This window comes from Microcaecilia unicolor, chromosome 11 (assembly GCF_901765095.1).
Source record: "Microcaecilia unicolor chromosome 11, aMicUni1.1, whole genome shotgun sequence".
NCBI classification, from domain to species: Eukaryota; Metazoa; Chordata; class Amphibia; order Gymnophiona; family Siphonopidae; genus Microcaecilia; species Microcaecilia unicolor.
In genome coordinates, this window is record NC_044041.1 from 88133391 (window position 1) to 88157215 (window position 23825).

Below are 23825 nucleotides of genomic sequence, written 5' to 3' on the forward strand. Positions count from 1 at the left end.
GCGAAGCGCTGCTGCTACTACAGCCAGGCACTTCGTGAACACCCTGGGCGCAGAGGCGAGCCCAAAGGGTAGCACACAGTACTGGAAGTGACGTGTGCCCAGACGAAATCGCAGATACTGCCTGTGAGCTGGCAATATCAGGATGTGCGTGTAGGCGTCCTTCAAGTCCAGAGAGCATAGCCAATCATTTTCCTGAATCATGGGAAGAAGGGTGCCCAGGGAAAGCATCCTGAACTTTTCCTTGACCAGATATTTGTTCAGGGCCCTTAGGTCTAGGATGGGATGCATCCCCCGTTTTCTTTTCCACAAGGAAGTACCTGGAATAGAATCCCAGCTCTTCTTGCCCGGATGGCACGGGCTCGACCGCATTGGCACTGAGAAGAGCGGAGAGTTCCTCTGCAAGTACCTGCTTGTGCTGGAAGCTGTAGGACTGAGCTCCCGGTGGGCAATTTGGAGGCTTCGAGGCCAAATTGAGGGTGTACCCTTGCCGGACTATTTGAAGAACCCAACGGTCGGAGGTTATAAGAGGCCACCTTTGGTGAAAAACTTTCAACCTCCCCCCGACCGGCAGATCGCCCGGCACAGACACGTTGATGTCGGCTATGCTCTGCTGGAGCCAGTCAAAAGCTCGTCCCCTGCTTTTGCTGAGGAGCCGAAGGGCCTTGCTGAGGCGCAAGCTGCTGACGAGAGCAAGCACGCTGGGGCTTAGCCTGGGCCGCAGGCTGGCGAGAGGGAGGATTGTACCTACGCTTACCAGAAGAGTAGGGAACAGCCCTTCTTCCCCCATAAAAACGTCTACCTGATGAGGTAGATGCTGAAGGCTGCCGGCGGGAGAATTTGTCGAAAGCGTTATCCCGCTGGTGGAGCTGTTCTACCACCTGTTCGACCTTTTCTCCAAAAACGTTGTCCGCTCGGCAAGGGGAGTCCGTAATCCGCTGCTGGATCCTATTCTCCAGGTCGGAGGCACGCAGCCATGAGAGTCTGCGCATCATCACACCTTGAAGCAGCGGCCCTGGACGTAAAATCAAAGGTATCATATACCCCTCTGGCCAGGAATTTTCTGCACGCCTTCAGCTGCCTGACCACCTCCTGAAACGGCTTGGCTTGCTCAGAAGGGAGCTTTGTCCACCAAGTCCGCCAACTGTCGCACATTGTTCCGCATATGGATGCTCGAGTAGAGCTGGTAGGACTGAATCTTGGCCACGAGCATAGAGAAATGATAGGCCTTCCTCCCAAAGGAGTCTAAGGTTCTGGAGTCTCTGCCCGGGGACGCCGAAGCATGCTCTCTAGAACTCTTAGCCTTCTTTAGGGCCAGATCCACCACACCAGAGTCGTGAGGCAACTGAGTGTGCATCAGCTCTGGGTCCCCATGGATCCGATACTGGGATTCGATCTTCTTGGGAATGTGGGGATTAGTTAATGGCTTGGTCCAGTTTGCCAGCAATGTCTTTTTTAGGACATGATGCATGGGTACTGTGGACGCTTCCTTAGGTGGAGAAGGATAGTCCAAGAGCTCAAACATCTCAGCCCTGGGCTCATCCTCCAAGACCACCGGGAAGGGGATGGCCGTAGACATCTCCCGGACAAAGGCCGCGAAAGACAGACTCTCGGGAGGAGAAAGCTGCCTTTCAGGGGAGGGAGTGGGGTTAGAAGGAAGGCCATCAGACTCCTCGTCAGAGAAATATCCGATGTCCTCCTCCTCCTCCCACGAGGCCTCACCATCGGTATCAGACATAAGTTCACGGACCTGCGTCTGAAGCCGTGCCCGACTCGACTCCGTGGGAACACGGCCACGGTAGGAGCATCGAGAGGTGGACTCCTTCGCCAGCACCGGCGAAGCTCCCTCCGCCGACGTCGTCGGGGAGTCTGCCTGGGAGGCGGCCGTAGCCGGTACCGCTACTGGAGACCTCACCTCGGGCAAAGGGCCAGCCGTCACCTCACCCGATGGTACCGGTGGCGCAAGCACCCCCGGTACCGGAAAAGGGCGCAACAGCTCTCCCAGAATCTCTGGAAGAACGGCCCGGAGACTCTCGTGCAGAGCGGCTGTGGAGAAAGACTGAGAAGCCGATGCAGGTGTCGAGGTCAGAGTCTGTTCCAGGCGTGGAGGCGGTTTCGGGCTGTCCAAGGGGGAGCGCATCGACACCTCCTGAATAGAGGGTGAGCGGTCCTCCCGGTGCCGATGCCTACTGGGTGCCGACTCCCTCAGCGACCCAGAGCTCTCGGTACCGAGACGGGAAGGAGACCGGTGTCGATGCTTCTTCGACTTCTTCAAGCGAAGCATGTCACCGGAGCTTCCCGGTACCGACGAGGAGGACGTAGAATCCAACTGTCGCTTCCTCGGGGCCGAGGCAGGTCGGGGGGGGGGGGGGGGGCTGTACCGCAGGAGCCCTCAGGGCAGGAGACCCACCCAAAGGCTCACCGCCACCAGCAGGGGAATGGACAGTCCTCACCTGCACTCCAGACGAAGCACCACCGTCCGACGACATCAGCAATAGCGGAGGTCCCAGTACCACCGACGTCGACGCAGCCTTTCGATGTCTCGGTACAGACAATGCAGGAGGTAGAAGCCTCGATGCAGTCGATGCCGATGCAGAGGTCGAAGACTTCGATGCTGTCGACCTCGATGCACTCGACGAGTCCCGTGCTGTTGTCGTCGAAGAGCCCGAGAACAACGCGTTCCACTGGGCCAATCTCGCTACCTGAGTCCTCTTTTTCAAAAGAGCACAAAGACTGCAGGCCTGCGGGCAGTGCCCAGCCCCCAGACACTGAAGACACGAAGCGTGCCTATCAGTGAGCGAGATTACCTGGGCGCACTGGGTGCTCTTCTTGAAGCCGCTGGAAGACTTCGATGATATGGGCAGAAAAATTACGCCGGCGAAATCAAAATTTGCGATGACGAAAGGCACCAAAAATAAGGGAGAAAAAACCCGTACCGAGGCAAAATAGGCCAGTCCCGAAAGCGAAAGGAAACTTTCGCGGGGAAAAAGCTGGAAACACGGGAAAGGGGTAAAGACCGGATCGGTTTCTTTCTTTTTTTTTTTTTTTTAAGCGAAAATCGCAAAGATGCACGAGGTCAACTTGAGGGGCACGAAACGGCGGCAAAACACGACCGTCCCGAGCGCGGACAAAAGACTGACGAACACGAGCCGGTTTGGGCAGGAAGTCGGTCACGCATGCGCAGTGCGCATGGGCGCGCGAGGGCTAGCAAAAGCCTTTGCTAGTGAAGATTCCGATTGGAGAGGGCTGCCGTGGACATCACCCCATCAGTGAGAACAAGCAGCCTGCTTGTCCTCGGAGAATGGGAATTATAGACCAAGAAGCTGGAGTGGAGGAGTGGCCTAGTGGTTAGGGTGGTGGACTCTGGTCCTGGGGAACTGAGTTCCCACTTCAGGCACAGCTCCTTGTGACTCTGGGCAACTCACTTACCCCTCCATTGCCCCAGGTACAAATAAGTACCTGTATATGTAAGCCGCATTGAGCCTGCCATGAGTGGGAAAGCACGGGGTACAAATGTAACTAAAAAAAAAAATAGGGAGGAAAGCTATTGATACATATAGTTCAATAATGCTGAATACTTGGGCCCCAATCCAAACCAAACCTTATCATGAAAGTTCCAGACTATGGGAATTATAGACCAAGAAGCTGATATTGAAAGGGTTTATGCTCCTTATTGGCCTCTCTGAAAATTTACTTGGGATGAGTGCTCCAATTTATGCATAAATTTCACTAATCTATTTTAAAAAGTTGTTTGTTTGCAGGTTGGTTTGCTAGAAAGAGCCAAATAATTAAAGGATAAATGGCCAAGTCTTCAGTTAAATCACGAGGGCCCTAGGGCTGTAGCAGTAACAAAGATAGCGCAGGTCAAAGTTTTCCCAACAAATGTCCAGATTATATCTAGCACTCTGCTGAAACCAGGATATTACAAATCTATTCCAAAACCATATACATTGACTTCAAAAGATTGCCACAATTCTATATATGTGAATCAAGGTGTTTTATATTATATTTTTTATAAAGCACCCTCAGATATTTCCACTATAAAGGGCACACAGTACGTTTCTGTTGCCTAGTGGTGTAGCACCTCTTTCATCGGGTTGCTCATTAATTGTGTAATGGAATACCAAAAGTGCTAACGAACTGGTAAAACTTTTTTTCAAATGGTATACCTTCCAAACCAGCCCTGTGTGAACCAACTTAAAATGTATTAAATGGTGCAATCTACAGAAGTTTCATAAATGGCAATGCTTTAAAAAAATCAACACTTATCTGTATTTTTCTTGCATACTGTCACCTCAATATCTCGTTGAATCTCTATATAGATAAATAAATGTCTGGCCGATCGATAGCCTTCCCCTGAACGCGCCCGACTCCGCAGGTTTCAAAACACGAGCGTCAGACAAGCGAAGACTATCTTCCGGGAGACCTTGGTATCCCCTAAACTACACACCAGCTTGTCCAACTCCTCACCAAACAAAAGGGAACCCCTGAAAGGGAACTTACTCAACTTAGATTTGGAGGCTGCATTCGCCGACCAACCCCACAACCACAGGAATCGGCGAGCTGCCACCCCCAAAGCCATGGCCTTGGAGGAAGCCCTCAGCAAATCATACAAAACATCTGCCAAAAAAGCCGAAACCATCTCAATCTTGGCCGCCTCAGCATCGATGGATGACAGATCATCTGAAGTTCTATCTTTCTGCCCAACAGAAATAGGCCCTGGCCACCAGGGAGCTGCAGACGGCAGCCTGCACCACCAAAGAAGAGACATCAAAGCTTTGCTTAAGGAGAGCATCCAGCCACCAATCCTGGATGTCCCAAAGGGCCTGCCACCATCAACCAGGACCGTGATATGTATGGTGACTGCTGAGACGACTGCATTGACCACCGGAAACTTGAAAAGGGATCTGTCCACCTCCGGTACTGGGTAAAGGCAGGTCATGGACCTGGCAGGATGAAAAGAAGAGTCTGGCACATTCCATTGGGCCTGAATGATGTCCCAGATGTCCTGATGAATAGGAAACTATCTCCGTGAGAGTCTGATGCCTTTGACTAACATCTACCTCACGGACCCCTCAGGGACCAAGGGCTGCTCTTCTTCAAAATGAAGAGTCGTGGACACCAGAGAAATGAGCTCCTGTAGATCCTCCTTATGGAAGATCCGGACTAGATCTTTCCCTGGCGGCAAGGGTTTGGGCCCAGACTCTGAAGGGACCTGATCCTCCCAAAGTCCCTCTGCCAGCCCCTCCTCCTCCTCCAGGAGGAGCATGTCTAACTCCGTGTCCGAAGCCAGGTCTTCCTCTGGTTCCCAGGAGACCCTGGCCTTTTTAGCGGGGGCAACCTGTCTAGGAAGGGACCTTCCAAAATGCTAGGCCCTGGTACATCTGGAGGACGAATTCAGGGGGAAAACCACCCTTCCGAGAGCCTCCAGAATGCACTGAGGCCGCCGAGGCATGGTCCAGAGCCTGGGAGTCGGAGGGTCACGACTCTCAACGCTGGCTGCTGAGGACAAAATTTTGCAATTCTAAAGCATGAGCAGGTGGTGCTGATGATCCTGCGGCCGCCGAAGGGAACGCAGGAGAAGGCGCCAAAGTTGAGTCGAGAGCTATGCAAAACTTACACACCCCAAGTGCGCCAACTCCCCGCCGCTGGCAGATGCCACATCTCAAATTTCTCTGCCATGGCGGCGCTGTGTCCCAGCTGCCCAAATGGCCCCGTTTTCTTTTTTTTTGCAACCGCACTACCGCGAAAAGGCAGGGGACTGTAAACGGCGCCGAGGATGATTGAGCCGCCTGCTCCTTCGTGCCTCGGGGTGTTTTTTTCTTAATGCTTTTTGTGTTGTGTTAAGAGGAAAAAAGGACCGTGGCTGCCTCTCCAAGAAGCTGCACACCTTTCCTCTGAAAGGGTGAGCTCTTCCCTGCACAGGCAAAGGGAGCTGTGGAGGAAAGAGGGGGGAGGGACCCAGGAACCCCCAAGTGTAGCACCCCAGAGGCTGAAAACACTGCCAAAAAACCCAGCTTCTACTCACAGATTTCTAGAGCACAGAAAGGTAGCAGAAAAATTAGGGTTTCTCTTAAATTATTTTCCCCCAAACAAGAAACAGAGAGAGACTCAGTGCTTTTTTTTGTGCCGGTACGGCGTACCAGCACCTTTTTTCTGAGGTCTGGCAGCTCCGCGATATTCCATTCTGCCCCCTGCAAGTGCAGAATTGGTTTTTTTAGTGCAACAATTCCAGCAGGAGTAGTACTAAGTATTTGAGCTCACCAGTGTTTCAGATCCTACATGTTTCCTTGTAAACCAGCGGTCAAGCTACAGACCAGTCTTGCAAGTCTACCGCAGCTCAGCACGGTGTGACTTCATCTTCATGCGCCGCAGCCGCCGCCTCTTTGGTCAAAATTTTGCGTCGGGCGGCGAACCGAATTCCCAAAAGTAAAATGGCTACAAGAAGTAAATTAGAGGATTTAGATCTAACTACCGAGGAAGTGGAGCAGCTCAGCAAAACTTTCAAAGACAAAACGTTCAGGGAATTGTTCCAGGCCTACGCGGACGAAATCGCCGATCCTGAGAACAATAAGAAATATGAAGAGGAGATCACCCTTATGGAGAAAGAACGAGGCATGGATGTCAAGTTTGTTCATCCGCAGCCAGGGCACGTTCTGAAGACCAGCCTCAACGGCGTTCAGCACTGCTACATCAACGTCTGCAGCAATGAGCTGATACAGAAGCCTGGCTGTAAAGCTGGCGAGGGGAAGGGCAACCGAAAGGAGCAACACTGGAGTTTACCGTACAGGCTGGCCCCCGGCCGGGAAGACCTATGTAAGGAGGGCAGGAAGCACGATTTACGAGTCTACGGCCCTAAACTCTGAAGAGGAGGGCTCAGTCTGGATGCCCTCCAGCTGAAGAGCCCCAGATGTGTGTCAAAGAGAAGCTGCAAAACAGAACCAGGTCCTCTGAAAGAGAACTAGTAAAAGACCAGCCTGAGAAGACAGTAGGAAAGAAAGACCACTGAGAAAATTCAAGAAGGAATAGAAAGAGATTCCACCCATTAAGCAATAATTTTTCTGAAGAGTTAGAGAAGTCAAAAGAAACCACCACAGTTTCTAGCCAAGAGGACTTTTCAGAACAATCTAATTTGCAAACTACTGAGTTGATTCCCCCAGCTGGGAAGAAGAATGGTCCCAAATGCCCAAACTTTCAGTGCATCAAAGATGTTTTGTCCATTAGTTTGGTGTTGCATGTGCTTAACAGAGAAAGAAAGCTTGAAAGAAGATGTCCTTGCCAATCAATATAGCATTAGTTTTTGTTCTAGAGACAATATTTCGTATTACTTAATTATACAATTTCCTCCTCACAAGTTGAACACCAAAGGAGCCACTGTTAGCATCTCCAAGAATAATGCTGTGATACAAAGGTAGGAAAAAATCATTTTATTTTCATTTTAGTGTTTGAAATATGTCTAATTTGAGAATTTACATCTGCTGTCTTAATTTGCACTGGGTATACTGGAGCTGTAACATCTTACAGAAATTATTTATAATGAAAAAGAATCACGTTATTTTTTCTCCTATACTAGTATAATATTTTCAATGATGTCTGTTTATATGCACCATAGCTGCTATAAGGGGTGTGACTAATGTGGGTGTGGCTATCATAGGGGTGGAGCCATATGTGGTGACCCCGCCCATGAGTACCGGCACCTTTTCTTTTCTACAAAAAAAAGCACTGGATAGACTAAAGGGCTCACCTCCTTCCACCTGCTGGAGACTAATATTACCGAGTCTAGGGTCACATGGCCAGAACTCTAACTGGCTCTCTAGAGTCAGACGTTCTCAGTCTCCACCTGCTGGAAGGAGTGCACAACCCATCAGTCCAATCCTGGGCTGGTCCAGAGGGACACTAAGGAAAAAAAACACCCATTCTGTCTTCATAGAAAATGCAGTGATGTGACAACAAGACTGATATAGAATTTACTGACTTTTTAAGTACGATTTAATGTCAGATGCACTCGGTTTAGAGACAGGCACCCTGAAATACAGTGTGCTGCGGCAGCTAACAAAGCAAATAGAACGTTAGGTATTATTAGGAAAGGAATGGAAAACAAACGCGAGGACGTTATAATGCCTATGTATGGGTCCATAGGGCAACCACACCTTAAATACTGTGTTCTTCTGGTCACCGCATCTCAAAAAAGATATAGTGAATTAGAAAAGGTACAGAGTAGGGTGACAAAAATGAGAGTGGGGATGGGACGACTTCCCTATGAGGAAAGGCTGAAGCGTCTAGGGCTCTTCAGCTTGGAGAAAAGACTGCTGAGGGGAGATATGATAGATAGAGGTCTATAAAATAATGAGTGTAGTAGAACGGGTAGACGTGAATTGTTTGTTTACTCTTTCCAAAAATACTGGGACTAGGGGGCATGTGATGAAGCTACGAAGTAGTAAATTTAATATGAACTGGAGAAAATGTTTCTTCACTCAACGTGTAAACAAACTCTGGAATTTGTCGTCATAGAATGTGGTAAAGGAGGCTAGCTTAGCGGGGTTTAAAAAAGGTCTAGATGGCTTCCTAAAGGAAAAGTCCATAGACCATTATTGAATTGACTTGGGGAAAATCCACTGTTTAATTCTGGGATAAGCACCATAAAATGTATTAAATTTTTTTGGGATCTTGCCAGGTATTTGTGACCTAGATTGGCCACTGTTGGAAACAGGATGCTGGGCTTGATGGACTTTTGGTCTGTCCTACTGTGGCAATACACAAATAAGTACCTGAATATACTATGTAAACCGCTTTTTGAATGTAGTTGCAAAAACCACAGAAAGGCGGTATATTAAGTCCCATTTCCTTTCCCTTATGTACTTATGACAGCTTAGATGCCTTGTTAAAGAAGAATAAGTAGGGAATTATGGCCCATGTGGAGGATGCACCATCACTTTGCACAGGTTAGGAATAAAACCATTCCACTCTCTCTCTCGTTACTTGCATTTCTAGACTCACTAGAAATCACATTCCTTCATACTATCAACCCAAAGATATGCAACCTAACACTCACCATATTTCCTGCTTCCTGAAACACTTAAATGTATTTACGTCTCAGCTTATACCAGGTAGTTTTTATAACAAAGCAACCATACAATGACCAAATTTAGTGAAAATTAAACGTTTCATGTAGAAACACAAAATTCAATGACACATTAAAATAAAGCCCTCAGACATAGCACAAGTGTTTATTAATTGTATTTTATTGATGACAAACAAGTTTAAAACAAATTAAGACAGGGGGAAAAAAAACAGTGCTAGCATTGACCGTCATGGGTTTCTAAAACTTAGGATTAATTACTATTGGGAGGGTGGGGTGGGGTGGGGTGGGGTGGGGTGGGGATTAAGCAGCACAAAGCAGAGGCAAGCAGTCCAACCAGTGAAATAAAAGGGAGGGGATTACACTACCCAATGATTCGCGTTGCACAAAGGGTTACAGTAAACCTAGTCCGAAAACTACATACGCAGCTTACCCGGAAGGAAAAAAAATTTTAAAAGCCCTTCGGCAATGTTAATAAATTATTAAAAAAAAAAAAAAGTCCATCCTACAGGAAGGAAGGTGGCCTGTGGCCCATTCTTCATGGATTTTTAGAAGTCTAAATATTGAAGGCTTTCATTGTTGGAGAACAGTTATTTCATTTTAGAGACTATTTCTTCCCCATAGTTCTTTAAACATACTATTCTACGTTCAGCTGAGAGACCAGAAAACATGTCTCATCAATATGAGATGTGCACGGCTCAAAGGCAGCTGCTTCAAACAAGCTGTGGCAAAGAACAGCTACACCTGACCTTTTCACTTTGCAAGAAATTTAAAAAAAAAAAAAATAACTTCTTTAAAAAAAAAAAAAAAGAGCCAAGAATGCACAATTAAGTGAATTTTTTGGGTTGTCTTTTGAGCTCCTCTTAACAATGAAACCCAACACACCTGGGAATCACTTGATTGTAAATCTGAACGTCAACCACTGCTCTAATGCCTACAACTGGAAACTTGTACCCAGCAGAACTTAACTGGGATCTGCTTTAAAACGGTGTGGGTGTGGAGGTGGGGAAAATCCACAAATTCAGGTGAATAGATGCTAGCAGTATTTCTTAACACGTGTGCAGACAAAGCTAAAGGTTTTCAGCGTTCCCATTTCTGACCTGTTTCAATGATTTTTCTAGCCATGGGAATGAGTAACTTGTAAGCCAAGTAGTGGCTTTATTTGTGCTGTTTGTGCTCAGAGTATCTCCTCCAAATCTATTTACGTCAAAACTACATTTTCTATTTCCTTGAGGTCTCCATTTTACCTCCACCGTGCCTGCAAAGATTTGTTAGGCCACCCATTTTATACTACTGAACAGAAGATGTGCAGAAATCTTAAGTCATTCTATTGTTCACTAGACCTAGCTACCAAAGGCCACCTTCCCTACACAACTGCCTGGTTCCCTATTTTTCCAACCCATTGCAAAACTCACTGTAGAATTTTTACTTCCAAACCAGTATAATCCCCGATTTCCATTACTTTATCCCAATTTCACTGGGGTTTATTAACAGGCCTCTTTTGCATTGTTTCATGAAGGGCACAGGAACCCATTCCCTTTCAAGCATATAGCATCTTACAGAAAGGTTGGTTTGACATATAAAAGTCAGTAGCCAATTAAAGCAAACAAACAATGAAAAACCTTTCTCCTGAAGGAGCTTAGAAGCTCTATTTTATCATCTCTGCTATCCTTTTTTCTTTAGGAACAAGAGGCTGATCATCAAGTCATTGCTGCAATTCAGAATTACACTGAAAAGTTCTCTTGAATGCTGGTAACTAGTTTCAAACTTCCAAAAAGTTTGCCAGAACAAGGAGTTCCCAGATCCACCGCTAAGATTTCAGATACAAACTTCTCAAATTCCAGTGTTTCCTTGCTTCTCAAAATAGATTTTCTTTTAAGCCAGCTAGTAGTAAAAGCTCCTTTTGAGCAATTGGGCATGATGATATGTTGTGTCAAAGCCAGCTTGCATACTTCACACTTCATCTCCTGTCATGCAGGGCTCGTACTTTATTGCATATGTTGACAGAATCTCTTCCGGATAGCTATTGAACCTTGAACACTTCTGCTACGTTCTGGTGCTTGAACAAAATGCTAATGATGTGAACTCTTGAGATAAGGGTTTTCTTTTTTCCTCCTGTTCTGAAAAATGATGCCCTTCTCGAAAACAAGCATGGAATGAAATGGTGGCTGCCTAAGGCCCTTCTCTCTAGCTTGGGTGGGCTGCGGGAGCAGAGACTCAGCTGACCATTCATTCTGTCAGGGCGACTGGATGGTAGCAGGTTTGTCGATATACGAGATCCAGTCCCGCACAAACCACTCCTTCGCTTCTCTCTTCTCTTCTGCCACTCTCCTTGTCTCAGTGTGCTAACAGTGGTCTCTCCTGCTCTCGCTCTCTTGATTGGTTTCTCTCCTTCTTTCTCTCTCTCCTGTTGCTCTCACACAGTGGTGCCTCAGTTTTAGCAGTGGAAAACAGGTATCCATTTTATTTTATTTGCTTATTACCCAGAATAAAATGCAGATGAACTAAGCTCCACTTAAGCTTAGCTCTTCTTCCTCAACCTGACAGTAAAAAACAAAACACATTTTAGACATCTTTAAAAATATCTTCACAAAGATGGTTAATAAAGTAGAATACATAAACAAAAAGAAAACAGTTCAGTCTAGCAGCAGTTGCTCAAGTGTAGGTGAAGTGGAGAAATCACACCACCTGAAATAAGATCAAACCAAAAAGGTAATAGGGAAGGACCATGGTTGGAAATAGGGGAAGAAATGTGGAGAATATGGGTTCTAACTGCATCACCTACTTCTTGAAGTATCAGCTTCCCCAGTCTGGAATGGTCTTTACCTACAGGGAAACCCTAGCAGAGAACAGTAGTGTGCTATGCTACAGAGTTGAGTGGCTTCTATGGTTCTATCAGCATTACTAATTCCCATGTAAGCCATTTTCCCTTGTTCTGCAGTTGCCCTCTTTTGATAGTCTGTCACTAAATTGCTTTGGCTCATGGAAGAAATATGAATGTCAATCTCTAACAGCATCACCACTACATAATCTAACACAACCAAACTCAGCTTAAGTAGGACCATCCACGGTACAAACGTTTACTGCCAAGCTGCTAAATCAGCTTGCAACTGAACTGTCTTCTGTCATTATGAGATTAAAAAAATAATATCAGGATAAAATGTCTTACACTCTAGTACTGTGACAGTCCCGTCACACCACCATGTTGATATGCACGTTCACCCTGGTAAGTCGAGTCCTGCGACAATGCCACGTCAATTTGAGATTTAAATTCATCACCAAGGTAACTGTCCTAAATAAAGGCAGGACAAACTGTGTTATTATAGCGTACCATAATCAGAACATTTCTATTACAAATATAGTCCACATTTTTATATGTAATTGTTCAAACTGTTTTCTGTAAACTTTCCTTTATTTTCCTATCAAACTGTGGCGATCTGAGAAAAGGAATGTCAGCTTCTAAACACTAGGAATGCAAGGAGCGTGACCAGCACAATTTGCCAGAACATAGCCATGTTAGGTCATTTTTCAATAAACTGTTGCGATTTTACACTTATCCTCTTGGCTGGTTCCTCTCCTTGCATCCTTGTACGTGTTGCTCTCTCTAAGGACAAGCAGAATGTAGTCATTCACACATAGATGAAAAGAGGCTTGCAATTGCTCAATAGAGCTGAAAAAGCACATGCTGGATTTTCTGGTCAAGCGATCCCTCATCCCTCCTTTCAGTCTATATCCTCTGCTCACTGCATTGAGACAGTATACAGCTCTTCCCACACAAAAAATTCCTTTAATAATATTTTTCCTACTGTAAGAACCTGTACATAAATCATCTGACATCACATATCCCTTTCCTTCCCATACAAAATCACCATATAAGACATATGATCTGACATATACCGAATTCAACTGAGCAGAACAGCTTTTCACCAGGTCTCAAATAAGCTCATGAGCTCAGGAAATGAACTCTTAATCCATTAGTGCTCAATGTTCCCATAATAAGCCATATGGGAACAAATTGATTTGTTCCCATATGGGAACATTGGGCACTAATGGGTTAAAGCACTTGGAAGGAACCTTGGCTAACTCTTTACTACCCACAGACCACAACTAGAGGCAGCAAGCCAACCCTCAGAGAACATAACATAAGAATTGCCACACTGGAACAGACCAAAGGTCCATCAAGCCCAGCATCCTGTTTCCAACAGTGGCCAATCCAGGTTACAAGTATCTGGCAAGATCCCAAAACAGCTAAGATACTTACCTGTAGCAGGTATTCTCCGAGGACAGCAGGCTGATTGTTCTCACATGTGGGTCGACGTCTACGTCAGCCCTGAAACGGATGGCATTTTGCAAGCAAAATAAAAAAACGTTTTGCCAGTCTATTAGATTGTAAGCTCTTTGAGCAGGGACTGTCTTTCTTCTATGTTTGTGCAGTGCTGCATACGCTTTGTAGTGCTATATAAGTGCTAAATAGTAGTAGTAGTCTTCTGGCGCACATGCAGGGCGCATGTGCGGACTGATTTCCCACCCGTTGCGTGAACGTGTTCCCTCATTTAAATCAAAAAGCATAAAAGGAAGCAAATAACTCCAAAGGGGAGGTGGGCGGGTTTGTGAGAACAATCAGCCTGCTGTCCTCGGAGAATACCTGCTAGGTAAATATCTTCGCTTTCTCCGAGGACAAGCAGGCTGCTTGTTCTCACATGTGGGGTATCCTTAGCAACCAGGCTCACTCAAAACAACGAACATTGCTCAATTGGGCCTTGTAACAGCGAGGACATAACTTAGATTGAGCTGAAACCATAAACAACTGAGTGCAGCCTGGAACAGAACAAAAATGGGTCTAGAGCGGTGGAGTTGGGAGTCTAAACCCCAGAACAGATTCTGCAGCACTGACTGCCCAGACTGTTGTGTCGGGTATCCTGCTGAAGGCAGTAGTGAGATGTGAATGTGTGGACTGATGACCACCTTGCAGCCTTGCAAATCTCTTCAATGGAAGCTGACTTCAAATGAGCCACTGACGCAGCCATGGCTCTAACATTATGGGCTGTGACATGGCCCTCTAGAGTCAGCCCAGCTTGGGCATAAGTAAAGGAAATGCAATCTGCTAGCCAATTGGAGATTGTGCGTTTTCCGATGGCAACTCCCCTCCTGTTGGGATCGAAAGAAACAAACAACTGGGCGGACTGTCTGAAGGGATTTGTCCGCTCCACGTGAAAGCAGTGGCGTAGCCAGAAGGCAATTTTTGGGTGGGCCAACAGGTTGGATGGGTGGGCACTAGAGTTGCCAACTTTTTTGAAAAAGAAAAAAACAGCAAACCTGATGCACCCATGCTCTGTCCCTACCCCACTCCCCATAACTTCAATGAGGGTTGCAGTGCAGGCTTCAGTGGCTGCAGGCCAATTGAGAGCTAAGGGAAGTACAATAGACTGCACTATTCAGCCCCACTGAGCCATGGTCCTCCAACACATATATGGTATTGAAGCCAAACACATTCTGCATCCAGAGAACCTCCTGGCCGTCCACCAACAATGGATACAGAGCACAGCAAGGACAGTTCTCCATAAAACTCATCATATAAAGAAATTTTGTTTTCTAGTGTAATCTCAATTACAGACATATTATAAATTAACTTTAAAAAATCTATAAAACAAAAGTCACTCAGAACCTAGAGCAAATCTACCATGCCAACACTAATTTCCCAAAACAAAGATCCTACCTATGAAAAAGAAGTGCCTTAAATATTATAGTAGGGCCCTAAAATACAAATACATTTATCAGGAAAGCTGAACAAGCCAAATTACTACAGAATGCTACATGGAAACTTCATGCTAACAGAATACCTCAGTCACACACACAAGACACAAATGCCAAATACAGAATAAGTGACCACAAGCTCTAGAAATATAAATTAAACGGAAACCCCAAGAAACTAGACCTTGCATGTAGTACAACACCAGAGAAACAAGAAAGAAAGGCACTTGCTCCTGTGCAAAATATAAAGAGGGCACATGCCAGGGATGGTGTTAGGGGATGCAACTAGGGCAATTGTGCTTGGTTCCTTGGCCAGAGAAAGCCTGCATGCTGGAAGCTGAAGGAGCAGCCTGGTAATGGACTTTGGGGTCCTTTCCTAGATTTCTGTCCTGGACCCCAGCCATGTTTACCATCAACTTTGGCAAGATGTACATTTCAAATCCAACATGTTATATTCACGACATTGAAAATAAAATATTTTTTATACCTTTTTGTTGTCTGGTCATTTTTTCTCAAATCATATTGGTCCCAGTCTCTGGTTTCTGCTTCCCTCTGTCTTCTCTTAACTCACTTGCCAGGGTCTCCTATTTGACATTTCTTCTTTCTTCATGTCCATCATCCATCTCCCATCTCTGTTTTCCTATATTTCCTTGTTCAGTATCTCCCCTGTGTTCATATCCCCTCATCCATCATCATTCCTCTGTGCACCTATGCACCCCATGCCCAGCATATCCCTTCTGCATTCCTATTCTCTCCCTTGTCTGGTATCCCCCCCCCCCCCCGTGTCCATATACCCCCCCTCTCCAGTGTCCAGCATTTTATCTCTATTCTATACCCCCACTTGGTCAGGCATTACCCCTCTGTGCCCATGTGCCATCCCCATACAGCATCTCACATTTGTGTCCCTGTCCCCATGCTCCCACCTAATGCCCATCATCTCCCTTCTGTATCTGTATACTTCCCTAGGTCCCCTTTCTCCCTCCTCCACACCAATGTGTCCCTCTCCTCTCTGATCCCACCCCCAACCAGCTTCTCTTCCTCTCTTTCCTTCCCCTTATGCATCTGGCTCTTTCTCCCTGCATCTCTCTCCCTTCCCTCTGCATATCATCATCTGCATATCCAGCACCTCTCCTTCAGCCCCCCCCCCCCCCCCCACACATCCAGCATCTCTCCCTTTCATCCAGCCCCCCCTACATGTTCAGCACCTCTTTCCCTTTCATCCAACTCCCATACATGTCCAGCACCTCTCCCCTTCACTTCAACCCTCTGCATATCCAGCACTTCTCCCCTTTCCCTCCACCCCCCCTATATATCCAAAACCTCTCTTTCCCTCCAACCTCCCCTCTGCAAATCCAAAACCTCTCCCCTTCCCCTCTGCAAATCCAAAACCTCTTCCCTTCCCTCCAACCTCCCCTCTGCAAATCCCAAAACTTCTCTCCCTTCCCTCCAACCTCCCCTCTGCAAATTCCAAAACCTCTCCCCTTCCTTCCAACCTCCCCTCTGCAAATCCCAAAACCTCTCTCCCTTCCTTCCAACCTCCCCTCTGCAAATCCCAAAACCTCTCCCCTTCCTTCCAACCTCCCCTCTGCAAATCCCAAAACCTCTCCCCTTCCTTCCAACCTCCCCTCTGCAAATCCCAAAACTTCTCTTCCTTCCCTCCAACCTCCCCTCTGCAAATTCCAAAACCTATCCCCTTCCCTCCAACCTCCCCTCTGCAAATCCCAAAACCTCTCCCCTTCCTTCCAACCTCCCCTCTGCAAATCCCAAAACCTCTCCCCTTCCTTCCAACCTCCCCTCTGCAAATCCCCAAACCTCTCTCCTTCCTTCCAACCTCCCCTCTGCAAATCCAAAACCTCTTCTCTTCCCTCCAAACTCCCCTCTGCAAATCCCAAAACCTCTCTCCCTTCCCTCCAACCCTTTGCCCCTGGCAAGTCCAGCACCCTTCTGTTCCCTCCCCTCCCTGCCTCCCCTTACTGAGCCAGCACGCAGCACCCCATTGACTTCCTCACCCTCTCCCACCCCTGCCGCAGCGCTTCATTTAATGTTGTCGGCGCTGCTGTTAGTTTCCCACCCCCGCGGCGGCGCTTTACACTTTACCTGACGGCAACGCTACAGATGCAGCGCTGACGTCCGACGTCCTGCTCCGGGCCTTCCACACTGATGTAACTTCCTGTTACGGAGGCGGGACGCGGAAGGCCCCGGAGCAGGACGTCGGACGTCAGCGCTGCATCTGTAGCGTTGCCGTCAGGTAAAGTGTAAAGCACCGCCGCGGGGGTGGGAAACTAACAGCAGCGCCGACAACATTAAATGAAGCGCTGCGGCAGGGGTGGGAGACGGTCACGGCAAGGATCTGCTTCTGGGCGGGCCTGAGGCTAAACTGGGTGGGCCTGGGCCCATCCAGGCCCACCCGTAGCTACGCCCCTGCGTGAAAGGCCAATGCTCTCTTGCAGTCCAAGGTATGCAAACTGCTTTCGCCAGGGTGGGTATGAGGATGGGGAAAGAACGTTGGCAAGACAACTGACTGGTTCAGATGGAACTCCGACACCACCTTTGGCAGCAACTTAGGGTGCGTGCGGAGGACTACTCTGTTGTGACAAAATTTGATATAATGTGCATGTACTACCAAAGCCTGAAGCTCACTGACCCTACGAGCTGAAGTAACAGCCAGGTCAAATACTTCAGATGGCAGGTATTCAGTGGCTCAAAAGGAGCTTTCATCAGCTGAGTGAGAATGACGTTGAGATCCCATGACACTGGTGGAGGTTTGAAAGGGGGCTTTGACAAAAGCAAATCTCTCATGAAGCGAACTAAAGGCTGTCCCCCTACACGGCGATGAAAAGCACTAATCGCACCAAGGTGAACTCTTACGGAGTTGGTCTTGAGACCAGACTCTGACAAGTGTAGAAGTATTCAAGCAGGGTCTGTGTAGGACAAGAAAGAGGATCTAGGGACTTACTGTCACACCAGACGGCAAACGTCCTCCATTTGAAAGAGTAACACCTCTTCGTGGAATCTTTTCTGGAAGCAAGCAAGACTCGGGAGATACCCTCTGAAAGACCCAAGGAGGCAAATTCTAAGTTCTCAACATCCAGGACATGAGAGCCAGAGACTGGAGGTTGGGATGTAGAAGTGACCCCTCGCTCTGACAGATGAGGGTTGGAAAACACTCTAATCTCTACGGTTCTTCGGAGGACAACTCCAGAAGAAGAGGGAACCAAATCTGACGTGGCCAGAAGGGTGCAATCAGGATCACGGTTCCGCGGTCTTGCTTGAGTTTCAGTAAATGCTTCCCTACTAGAGGTATGGGAGGATACGCATACAGAAGGCCTGTTCCCCAATGTAGGAGAAAGGCACCTGCCGCTAGTCTGTCGTGGGCCTGAAGCCTGGAACAGAACTGAGGGACTTTGTGATTGATTTGAGTGGCAAAAGGATTCACCGAAGGGGTGCCCCACACTCGGAAGATCTTGTTCAGTGACCACTCCTGAGGTTGCAATATCCTGCTCAACCTGTCGGCCAGACTATTGTTTACGCCTGCCAGATAAGTGGCTTAGAGAAACATGCCGTGATGGCAAGCCCAAAGCCACATCTGGACGGCTTCCTGACACAGAGGGCGAGATCCGGTGCCCCTCTGCTTGTTGGTGTAAAACATGGCAACCTGTTTGTCTGTCTGAATTAAGATAACTCGGTTGGATAGCCGATCTCTGAAAGCCTTTAAAGCATTCCAGATCACTCTAAATTCCAGGAGGTTGATCTGCAGACCTCTTTCCTGAAAGGACCAGGCTCCCTGAGTGTGGAGCCCATCTACATGAACTCCCACCCCAGGAGAGATGCATCCGTTGTCAGCACTTTTCGTGGCTGATCTCGTATGTAGACGTGCCATGGGCTTTACATGAACTGTGGAGGCATGTGCCCCAGAAGTCTCAACATCTGCCGAGCCGTAACCTGCTGAGACGCTCGAACCATGGACACCAGGGACAGAAGGTTGTCTGCCCTTGCCTCGGGGAGATAAGCTCGAGCTGTCTGAGTGTTCAGCAGAGCTCCAATGAATTCCAATTTTTGGACTGGGGTGAGATGGGACTTGGAATAATTTATGATGAACCCCAGTAGCTCCAGCACCTGAATAGTCATTCGCATGGACTCCAGAGCACCTTCCTTCGAGGTGCTCTTCACCAGCCAATTGTCGAGATAAGGAAACACATGCAATCCCAGTCTGCGTAGCGATGCTGCGACTACAGCTAGGAATTTTGTAAACACTCTGGGCGCAGACGCCAGGGCAAAAGGCAGTACACGGTACTGAAAGTGTTGTGTTCCCAGCCAAAATCGAAGATACTTCCTGTGAGCTGGAAGTATCAAGATGTGTGTGTAAGCATCCTTTAAGTCCAGAGAGCATAGCCAATCGTTTTCCTCAATCATGGGAAGAAGGGTGCCTAGGGAAAACATCCTGAACTTTTCTTGGATAAGAAATTTGTTCAGGGCCCTTAGGTCTAGGATGGGACGCATCCCCCCTGTTTTCTTTTGCACAACCAAGTACCTGGAATAGAATCTAAGCCCTTCTTCCCCTTGTGGAATGGGTTCGACCGCTTGGCCCTTCAGAAGGGCGGAAAGTTCCTCTACAAGTACCTGCTTGTGCTGGGAGCTGAAGGACTGAGCTCCCAGTGGGCAATTTGGAGGCTTGGAGTCCAGATTGAGAGTGTATCCTAACCGGACAATTTGAAGAACCCACTAGTCGGAGATTATAAGAGGCCACCTTTGGTGAAAAAACATTAACCTCCCCCCAACCGGCAAGTCGTCCAGTATGGACACGTTTACTGAGGCTATGCTGAACTGGAGCCAGTCAAAAGCCCATCGCTTGCTTTTGCTGGGGAGCCGCAGTGGCCTTAGGCGCACACTTTTGACGAGTACGAGCGCGCTGGGACTGAGCCTGGGCAGGCTGCTGAGATGCAGGAGTGTACCTACGCCTAGCATAGGAATAGGGAGCACTCCTCTTCCCTCCAAAAAGCCTCTTAGATGAGGAGGTAGTAGCAGAAGACGCCCGGCAGGAGAGACAAACCATAGCATCATTGTGCTTCTTGATCTTGTCAACTAGATCCTCTACTTTCTCACCAAAAGGTTATTCCCCCCGGCAAGGAACTTCCGCCATCTGCTGCTGGACCGAATGATCCAGGTCAGAGACACGCAGCCATGAGAGTCCGCGCATCACTATACCTTGGGCAGTGATCCTGGATGCTACATCGAAAGTGTTGAATGTACCCCCTGGTCAGGAATTTTCGACACACCTTCTGCTGCCTGACCACTCGGCGAAAAGGCTCGGTCTGCTCCAGAGGGAGTGCATCAACCACGCTGGACAGTTGCCTCACCGAGTTCCGCAAGTGGACGCGCATGAAGAGCTGGTATGTCTGGATCTTGACAGCGAGCATAGTGGCCTGATACGTCTTCCTCCCAAAAGAGTCCAAGGTTCTAGGTTCTCTGCCTGGGGGCGCCGAGGCATAGTTCCTAGTGCTTTTGGCTCTTTTGAAGACGGAGTCCACCACCATGGAATTGTGAGATAGCTGAGACCTCATCAATCCAGGCTCACCGTGGATCCAATATTGGGATTCAGCTTTTTTCGGGATCACGGGATTAGACAGAGGGAACGACCAGTTTTGCATAAGGACTTCCTTCAGTACATTATGCAAAGGAGCCGTTGCAGCCTCTCTATGCGGAGAAAGATAATCCAGGACCTCGAGCATCTCAGCCCTGGGTTCATCCTCAACCTCCATAGGGAAGGGAATAGCTGCAGCCATTTCCCGGACAGAGGTGGTGAAGGATAGACTCTCTGGAGGAGAAAGTCTCCTTTCTGGTGGAGGGGAAGGCTCATAAGAAATCCCATAGCACTCGTCAGAAGAAAAGTACCTGGGATCTTCCTCTTCCTCCCATGAACGCTCATCTTCAGTATAGGACAAAACATCCCTCAGAGCAGTCTGAAGCTGAGCCTGCCTCGACGCTGGTGCCGAGAAGTCAATGCACGCCTGGACTCCGGTGAAGCTTCCTCCACCGACGTTGAAGGGGAGTCGACCTGGGTGGCAGCCGACACCGATGCCGCAGCTGGCACCGAGGTCGGAGACCTCACCACAGGCGAAGGGCCAGATGCCGCTGCATCAGACGGTATGGAAGGCGCAAGCACCCCCGACACTGAAGCAGACTGGCACAGCAATCTTTCCAGAAGCTCTGGAAGCAGGACCCTGATGCACTCATTGAGCGCCACCGTTGGACAAGACTGCGGTACAGGAGCCGGTGGCAGAATCTGTCGAGGCTTGTGATCAGGTACTGGGCTGCCAGAAGACCGATGCATCGGCACCTCCTTAATAGAGGGGGAGCAATCCTCTCAGCTCCAATGCCCTCGATGCCCCGGAGCTCCCGGCACCGTGTGTCAAAGGAGAACGATGACTGTGCTTCTTCGCCTTCACTCAACGCCCATCATCGAGACTCCTCGGTACTGAGGAGGACGTGGAATCCTCACGCCTCCTCAGGGCCGGGTCCGACAAAGGTCGGTCCCCGGGGGGGGGGGGGGGGGGGGGGGGGGGGGGGGTGGCCTGCATAACAGGAAGCCTCAAGGCAGGTGGAGACCCACTCGATGCCTCACTGCTCCCAGCGCAAATTGGTCTTTCAGCAGCCATTACCTCCGCTCCTTACCTCCGCTCCCGACGTCGATGCTTCCCTCGAGGTTGAGGCCGCCGACCTCAGTACCGATGCCAATGGACGGGACCGAGCCCTAAAAAGCTTTTCTCGTTGGGCTTCTCGAGACGCTTGGGTCCGTTTCTCCATACAAAGACACAGACTATAAGCGGCTGGGCTATGGTCAGGCCCAAGGCACTGGATACACCAGGCGTGGGTATCGGTACCTGAGATGGTCCGGCTGCACAGAGTACAACGTTTGAAGCCGCTGGGAGTCTTCGATGACATGGAAGGAAAAACGGTTCGGTGAAATCAAAAGACACGATTGTGCCTGTTAAACGGCACAAAAATAAGGGGGAAAAACCCGGCCGCGTTGAAAAACAAAGGAAACTTCAAAAGGGAGAAAAACTAAGAAAAAGTAAAGGAACTCTCTACTTTTTTTTTTTTTTTTTTAGAAATAAGAAAAAAAAATCTAGAACAAAAAACCAAGACTCTCTCCTGGGCCTGTAAGGAACAGCGAAAAACAACATCGCACCTCAACGCAGAGAAAAAACAACAGAGAGAATGCATTCACACGACGGGCGGGAAATCAATCCACGCATGTGCGGTGCGCGCCAGAAGACTGGCAAAACTTTTTAAGCATTTTGCTTGCAAAATGCCGTCCGATTCCTGGGCCGACGCGGACGTCGACCCACATGTGAGAACAAGCAGCCTGTTTGTCCTCGGAGAAAGTACAATACATTTTATGCTGCTTATCCTAGAAATAAGAAGTGGATTTTCCCAAGTCCATCTTAATAATGGCTTATGGATTTTTCATTTAGGAAGTTATACAAACCTTTTTTAAAGCCCATTAAGCTAACTGCCTTTACCACATTCTCTGGAAATGTATTCCAGAGTTTAATTACACGTTGAGTTTAGAACAGAGCAAAGAGAAATCCCATACCATCTACCTCCCCCTTGGGGAATCAAACCCCGGTCTCCTGCGTGACAGGCAGGGATACTTTCCACTATACTAATGAGGAGCACTGACCACAATTCTCAAACTGGGTAGGAAGTTTGCATATGCAGAGACAGGGGTGCTGACTGACAAAGGCACTGTTCCTCATTCTGAATACAATCTCTGGAAGTGCAGATCCAAAAGCCAGCAAATACTAGACCTTGGTACTTTTGCTACTTGTTCACAGGAACTGATTAATGTTGAAAAGGGCCTATTGTCACACTGTTGTGAGTCACCTAAACAAGGCACATAAGAAACCACACTTTCAGTTCTTCTCTGTCCAGAGCAGGACAAATCTCTACTGGTAAGTTATTTGCTGGGAAATTGCTTTTAAACTTGGGAAAGGTAGATTTAAATAGGTTACCTCAGTGTGTCTTTATTTTCAAGTTACTTTACTTATTTAACAAAGGCACTTTAAGAAATTACGGTTTTCTTTGTTTAGCATTCAAAGTCTCTATTACAGCTCCACAGGCCAGCAGTTAAGGGACTATTCTAGAGTTTACCATATCATCAGTGTATAGCACAGCAGAGAGTCACAGGAAACCCCAGTACAGTTTTAATTGTAGTTTTGCAGCACAGCTTAGCCAGTTCAAATAAGGACTACAGAGCTGATCGTCACAGGAAACCCCAGTTTAGGAGATTTAACTTTAGTTTTGCAGCACAGCTTGGCCATTAAAAAAAAAAAAAAACCTTATCAGGAAACAAGGTAGAGTCATACTTGTGTGTCTATTCTAAAATTATTTGTAAAAATAGAGATAGCTGTACAAGAAACCCTAGTAACTTTTGTTTGTAGCACAGTTTAGTTTCCATAGTATAAAACTCTTTTCCCTACAGTTTTAAAACTCTGAAACTTTAAACTTTGTCACAGCCTACAATGTTAACAGATAGCCTCTAGAAGGCACAGCAGGGCCTAGTTTAGTCAAACTTCAAAAGCTTCCTTTAGCACCAATACCAATCTCCCGTCTTGCATATCCCTTAAGGATGAGCCACCTTCCACTGGGATAGTAGTCTTTCTAATGACTGCAGTTACCAGCGCATCTACCTTAAGCTTCTTAAATTTATCTTTCTCCTCTGACATTAATGGATATGGCTTTGTTATTGCCCTGCCTGCGTTGAGTTCTACCTCTGATGAGTCCCACTCAGCTGAAATGATGGTTTGAATTGCATGGTATAATGGAAATATTTCGCAGGGCTTTCCCTCTAGGATGGGACCTCCCAATGAAGAAGCCTCTTCAATTGAAAGAAGTTTTGAGTGTATCAATTCCAAGGCTCTTACAACAACAGTACTGCTCTTTATGTTCAAATATCTTAATTAGGCAAAATGGTCACACACACACCGTATCATAT

The 23825-nt window shown here is 47.7% G+C and overlaps 1 protein-coding gene across 1 annotated transcript in view; it reads right to left on the bottom strand.

Moving 5' to 3' along the window:
• Positions 1–9652: 9652 nt before the first annotated feature.
• Positions 9653–23825, bottom strand: part of UPF1 (UPF1 RNA helicase and ATPase) — a 193461-nt gene continuing 179288 nt past the window's right edge. The window contains exons 23-24 of the mRNA XM_030217505.1: positions 12246–12368; positions 9653–11616 (exon numbers count right to left, since the gene is read on the bottom strand). Of these exons, the coding sequence (XP_030073365.1) occupies positions 12249–12368 (120 nt within the window). The 3' untranslated portion in view covers positions 9653–11616; positions 12246–12248. The remainder of the gene's footprint in view (positions 11617–12245; positions 12369–23825) is intronic.